Genomic DNA, 6098 nt, shown 5'->3' with positions numbered 1-6098 from the left:
CAGGTAAGCCTCAGCCCGTGCTGCAGGTGGTCTGACTCACAGTCCCCCAAGTGACTCCTGAGGAGCATCTGCAGGCAGGAGGATGGCCCAAGTCCTGCACGTGCCAGCCCCCTTCCCAGGTCAGGGGTCTCACAGGGAAGAGGGCCCTGCCCTGGGGTTGGAGGTGGGGGAGGGGAGACACGGCCTGGGGGAGGGGAGAGGGCCCTACTTGAGGAGGCTGAGGGTAGGACGCAGCCCTGCCCTGAGGGCCTGAAGAGGAACAACCTGGTTCTGCCCTGGAGGGTCTGATGGGAGAGACTGGGTCTTCCCGGGAAGGAGGTTGGTCTGAGTGGGGAGACAGGGTCCCGCCTTGGTTGGGAGGTTGGAGGCACAGCCCTGCCCTGGGAGGGTCTGAGGGGGTGACAGGGCCTTGCCCTGGCCGGGGAAGGCTGGGAGACCGCAGACACAGCTGAGCAGTTGAGCACCCGGTGGGCTCCCATCCTTTGGGCAAATAAGCCTTGACCCTCCCAGGGGCATCAGTTTGCCCCGAGGAGGGAACCTTAGTGTTCAGAGGCGCTGGCCTTTCCTCCCACCCCAGGGACCCCCGGCCCAGCCTCCCCGCCCACCTTCCCCTCCAAGGAGCCCGACCTGCCCTACTCCGTGGAGACGCCCTACGGCTACCGCCTGGACCTGGACTTTCTCAAGTACGTGGACGACATCGAGAAGGGCCACACGCTACGGCGGGTGGCCGTGCAGCGCCGGCCCCGCCTCGGCTCCCTGCCCCGCGGCCCTGGCTCCTGGTGGACGTCCACCGAGTCTCTGTGCTCCAACGCCAGTGGGGACAGCCGCCATTCGGCCTACTCCTACTGCGGCCGAGGCTTCTACCCGCAGTACGGCGCCCTGGAGACCCGCGCCGGCTTCAACCCGCGCGTGGAGCGCACGCTGCTGGACGCCCGTCGCCGCCTCGAGGACCAGGCGGCCGCCCCCACTGGCCTGGGCTCCCTGACCCCCAGCGTGGCTGGCTCGACAAGCTCACTGGTGGGCGTGGGGCTGCCACCCCCGACGCCGCGGGGTTCGGGACTGTCCACGCCGGTGCCGCCCAGTGCTGGGCACCTGGCCCACGTGCGGGAGCAGATGGCGGGGGCCCTGCGGAAGCTGCGGCAGCTGGAGGAGCAGGTGAAACTGATTCCCGTGCTCCAGGTGAAGCTGTCGGTGCTGCAGGAGGAGAAGCGGCAGCTCACGGTGCAGCTCAAGAGCCAGAAATTCCTAGGCCACCCGGCGGGAGCCCGGGGGCGCAGCGAGCTCTGCCTGGACCTCCCCGAGCCCCCTGAGGACCCGGTGGTGCTCGAGACCCGGAGCGTGGGCACCTGGGTCCGAGAGCGGGACTTGGGCATGCCCGACGGGGAGGCAGCCCTTGCCGCTAAGGTCGCCGTGCTGGAGACCCAGCTCAAGAAAGCGCTCCAGGAGCTGCAGGCAGCTCAGGCCCGGCAGGCCGACCTCCAGCCCCAGGCCTGGCCGCCACCAGACAGCCCAGTCCGTGTGGACACTGTCCGGGTGGTGGAGGGGCCGAGGGAGGTAGAGGTGGCGGCCAGCACAGCTGCGGGGGCCCCTGCACAGCGGGCCCAGAGTCTGGAGCCCTACGGGGCAGGGCTGCGGGCCCTGGCGACATCCGGCGGGGCCGAGAGCCCCCCTGTGTTCCGCAGCCAGGAGGTGGTAGAGACAGTGTTCCCAGCACCCCCTGCATCCACCAGCAATGTCCATCTGGTAAAGAAGATCAGCATCACAGAGCACAGCTGCGATGGGGCAGCAGGTGAGCCTTAGTGGGCGGGGCAGATGGTGGAGGGTCCCTCCTTCTCCTCTGAATGCCGGGGTCCAGCCCCAGCCCTGTGCTTCTACTCTCAGAGCCTCGGGCTCCTCATCTGTGAAAAGGGGACACTTATGCTGCTGACTCAGTACCTCTAGGTACCATGAGAAGACATTGGGTGTCTGCTAAGCATGCGTGCTCATGTCTAGCGCATTGTAAATGTCTGGAAAACAAGAGGTATTTGGGGGAGGGTCCCCAAGGCTGTTGGTTGCTGGGCAAAAAGTCGTCCCTGATTGGCAGAAACCAGTCTCAGACTATGAAAAGGAAATGTGTTGTCCATGTAACTTAGTGACAGCTTCAGGCGTAGCTGGATCCAGGTACTCAGATATCCTCAGGAATCTCTAACTCCCTCTTTCTCTTCCTCTGTGAACCCTGGAGCCTTCTCTCTCAGGCAGACAAAGGTGGCTCCACCACTCCGGGCATCTGTCCTTGCAGCTCAGTGGGGAGGGAGCCCCTCAATCCAGATAGCACCAAGAAAAATCCCACGGGTGGCCCTCCTTGGCTGGCTTGGGTCATATGCCCATCACTGAGCTAATCACTGTGTATCTTACTGCCCAGGCCCAGATCCTGGGGGTAGAGGAGCCCCACCCAAGTCCTGAGGGAGGAAGGGGCTGCTCCCTGGAGGAACTGCTGAGTCCTCATTCCCGGAAAGGGGATGTGGGATGTGCAGAATGGCAGCTGTCCCACCACCGCCATCCTGAGGCCCCTGGGAGGAGCTGCCAGAATGATTCATAATAATAACAGCTGTTCTTTATCGAATACCAGTCTTGTTCTGAGGGTTCTGATAAGTGTTTCACCTACAGAGGAGGTTAAGGTGGTGGGCTGTGCAGCCAGGCAACCTGAGTTCAAACTTCACTTCTTACTGTGTGACCCTGAATGAGAAGCTTCACCTTCCTGGGCCTCAGTTTCCTTATCTGTGAAGTGGCATAATAATGACCCCCCACCTCTAAGACTCTTGTGAATTAGTGCATACAGTAAGTGCTTAGCCAGTGCTTGTTGCTCCATCTACTAATGATTTTCAGGTCAATTCTTGTTATAGCTGGGGAAACTGAGGCCTGGAGAGAAGCTTCACTTGCCCTGTGTCACACAGCCAGGATCTAAGCCCAGGCCATTCTGAACCTACCTACAGCAGGGCTCAAAGGTGGGGCCCATATCCCCATCCCAGCCTTGAATGTCAGGTGGCCAGAGCCCATGGAGGGACCAGAGGGCACAAGCTGGGGGTCAGGGACCCAGCTGTGTTTTCTTGCTTCCCCATGTTGTTCCTGGACAGCTCTGGACTCCACCCTTCTGTTCTGTGTCTATCCCAAACACCCAGCCCTGCGACCCTGGCCCCCAGCCAGAGGCCCCGCCCTGCCCAGCCTCGGGATCTCTTGAGAGGCAACCTCCATTCCAGACGTGCCTCTCAGGGCAGCCATGGAGCCTTCTGCCTGCAGAACACACAGACCTAGCAACGTCCCCACCCTGTGCAAGCTACCGCCCCTGAGAAAGTTCTTTGTGTCTCACTTAGCTCCTTCTTGCTGCGGCCAGCCCTAATCTCTGCCTTGCTTGGGTGGAACTGGTGTGTGCTAATTCATTTCGATACCTTCTCATCCGGCAGACATTTATTGAGTGCCTGCTATGTGCCAGACTCTTCCAGGCACTGGGGACACAGCAGTGAACAAGACAGACAAAAGCCCCTGTGATAAACAAATAAGAGACCACCAAAAACACGTGAAGAAAAATAATTTCAGACAACACGTTTGGACCAAATAAAATGGGCATGGGGTGGGTGGTGGTTGGATGGGGTGGCGGCCTGTGTTCAGATTCTGGTTTCCCTGCTCCCTAGCTTTGTGCCCTTGAGCAAGCTGTTTAACCTCTCTGTGCCAAATTTGCAAATTGGGGGTCCTGACAACCTGATGTCAGCAGATGAGTGTGATCTTAAATGCATCAGTTGGTGTGAGTGTTCAGTCAGTATGGTACCAGGCGCTGGTAGGTCGCTCTTTGAACCAAGATGTGAAAGGAAAGAAGCAGCCGGGTGGCTGCTTGACAAGCGGTTTCTGTTTGTGTATTTGTTTTTCTATTTTTTGGCCACACCACAAGGCATGCGGGGATCTTAGTTCCCCAACCAGGTATCAAAATCACGCCCCTTGCAGTGGAAGCGTGGCGTCTTAACCACTGGACGGCCAGGGAAGTCCTTGATGAGTGTTTGGACCATGTGTTCTTTTAGGTCGGTCAGCTCAATGGGTAGGTCAGGGAGGAATCCCTGGAGGAGGAGGCAGGAAGGAGCCCAGCCTCTCTGACATCTAGAATTTGCTTGCTGCAGCCAAGGGCAGGGAAGGTGAGAGGCAGCCTACCCCTCAGGCTGGCAAAGGTGGGTGGGGCAGGCAGAGGCCTGGAGACCCCATAAAGTCTCATCCACTCCTCACCTTTCAAAGGCACCACAGAGAGATTAGTGGGAGAAGGGGTAGCCAGGCACGTGCATCCGTGAGATCTCTCCAAGGCTTTGAAATTTCTTGTGCTCTTGTTTGAAACATAGTCCTATGAAAGCAATTCATATTGTTTGTGGAAGGTTTGGAAAGTACAGACGAATCTAGAACACAAAATATAAGCCCCATAAACCCACCACCACCCAGACACAGCTGCTGTCAACACTTTTGCTTCTTTCCTTCTGATTTTTAAAAAATATTTATTTAGGGCTTCCCTGGTGGCGCAGTGGATAAGAATCCGCCTGCCAATGCAGGGGACATAGGTCAAGCTCCAGACGCGCAGGCTCAGCAGTTATGGCTCACGGGCCTAGTTGCGCCGCGGCATGTGGGATCTTCCCAGACCAGGGCTCGAACCCGTGTCCCCTGCATTGGCAGGCAGATTCTCAACCACTGCGCCACCAGGGAAGCCCCCTTCTGATTTTTTTTAATGCAGAAAATAACATGTATTTTTCAAGTCTGGCAACATATAGCTGATGGAATTTGTTGTGTTGCTTTATTTTATATTTAAAAGCATTTAGGCAGCCCTTACAATGGGCCAGGGCATTATTTGATGCCCTTTTTGTATTTTAATTCATTTACACCCCCAGCACCGCTATGAGGTGGGTAGTGTTTTTATCTCCATTTTGCAGATGAGGAAACTGAGGCACTGGGAGGTAAAGGAATTTGCCCCCAGTTTTCAAAGCTAGGATTTAAACTCTCTGATTTCTTTAATTTAACATTATCCCAGGGCCATTTCATCACATTGTTAAAAATTCTTGGGGGAATTCCCTGGCGGTCCAGTGGTTAGGACTCTATGCTTTCACTGCCGAGGGTGTGGGTTCAATCCCTGATCAGGGAACTACGATCCCGAAAGCTGCAAGGTGTGGCCAAAAAAAATTCTTGGGACATGCTATTTATTTTTTAACAGCCGGGTGACTCTTTACTGTCAAAGATGCTATGCAAATATCCTTCTATGGGAACCCTTCATCCCCCCACCCCCTTTTTTTTTTGGACTCGCCAAGTGGCTTCCAGGGATCTGAGTTCCTGGACCAGGGATCGAACTTGGGCCCTCTGGACTGCGGAAGTCCCTGGAAGGGCATTGTTTAAGGACCATGATGTCTGTTACCAAATTGCTTTACACACACACACACACACACACACACATCCTGTGTACAGGTTGGCCAAGTGATTTAATTTTTTTTTTTTTTTTTTTTTGCGGTACGTGGGCCTCTCACTGTTGTGGCCTCTCCCGTTGCGGAGCACAGGCTCCAGACGCGCAGGCTCAGCGGCCATGGCTCACGGGCCCAGCCATTCCGCGGCATGTGGGATCCTCTCAGACCGGGGCACGAACCCGGGTCCCATGCATCGGCAGGCGGACTCTCAACCACTGCGCCACCAGGGAAGCCCGATTTAAATTTCTTTAAAAACTTCTTTTGGACTTAAGGAGCTCAAACCTGAGTTAATCTAATTCTTGGGCTCATGGCAACCAGCCCCATTGAGCTATGCATGGCACCTCTCTTGTTTTACTTTAATTCTTTTTTCACCTTTGTCTTCCACCCTCAATGTTGAGGGTTGATAAATATTTTCGGCTTTGCAGGGCATCTGATCTCTGTTGCAACAACTCAGTTCTGCTGAGTTCTTTTTTTCCCCCAGCCTTATTGAGGTATATTTAATATACAAAAAAACTACAGTTTTTTGTTTTTTTTGTTTTTTTTTTTTTTTGCGGTACTCGGGCCTCTCATGCTGTGGCCTCTCCCGTTGCGGAGCACAGGCTCCAGACGCGCAGGCTCAGCGGCCATGGCTCACGGGCC

General features: G+C 56.0%; 1 protein-coding gene across 2 annotated transcripts in view; it reads left to right on the top strand.

The window, feature by feature from the left end:
- The window catches only part of KANK2 (KN motif and ankyrin repeat domains 2), a 22075-nt gene continuing 15977 nt past the window's right edge, over positions 1-6098 (top strand). The window contains exons 1-2 of one of the 2 annotated variants that reach the window (XM_007460695.1): positions 1-119; positions 578-1789. In XM_007460695.1, the coding sequence (XP_007460757.1) occupies positions 83-119; positions 578-1789 (1249 nt within the window). In that variant the 5' untranslated portion in view covers positions 1-82. The remainder of the gene's footprint in view (positions 120-577; positions 1790-6098) is intronic. The other variant, XM_007460694.1, reaches the window with a different exon arrangement.

Source organism: Lipotes vexillifer, unplaced genomic scaffold, assembly GCF_000442215.2.
Source record: "Lipotes vexillifer unplaced genomic scaffold, Lipotes_vexillifer_v1.1 scaffold1011, whole genome shotgun sequence".
In the NCBI taxonomy this organism is placed as follows: Eukaryota; Metazoa; Chordata; class Mammalia; order Artiodactyla; family Lipotidae; genus Lipotes; species Lipotes vexillifer.
This window is presented reverse-complemented; position numbering and strand designations above follow the sequence as displayed.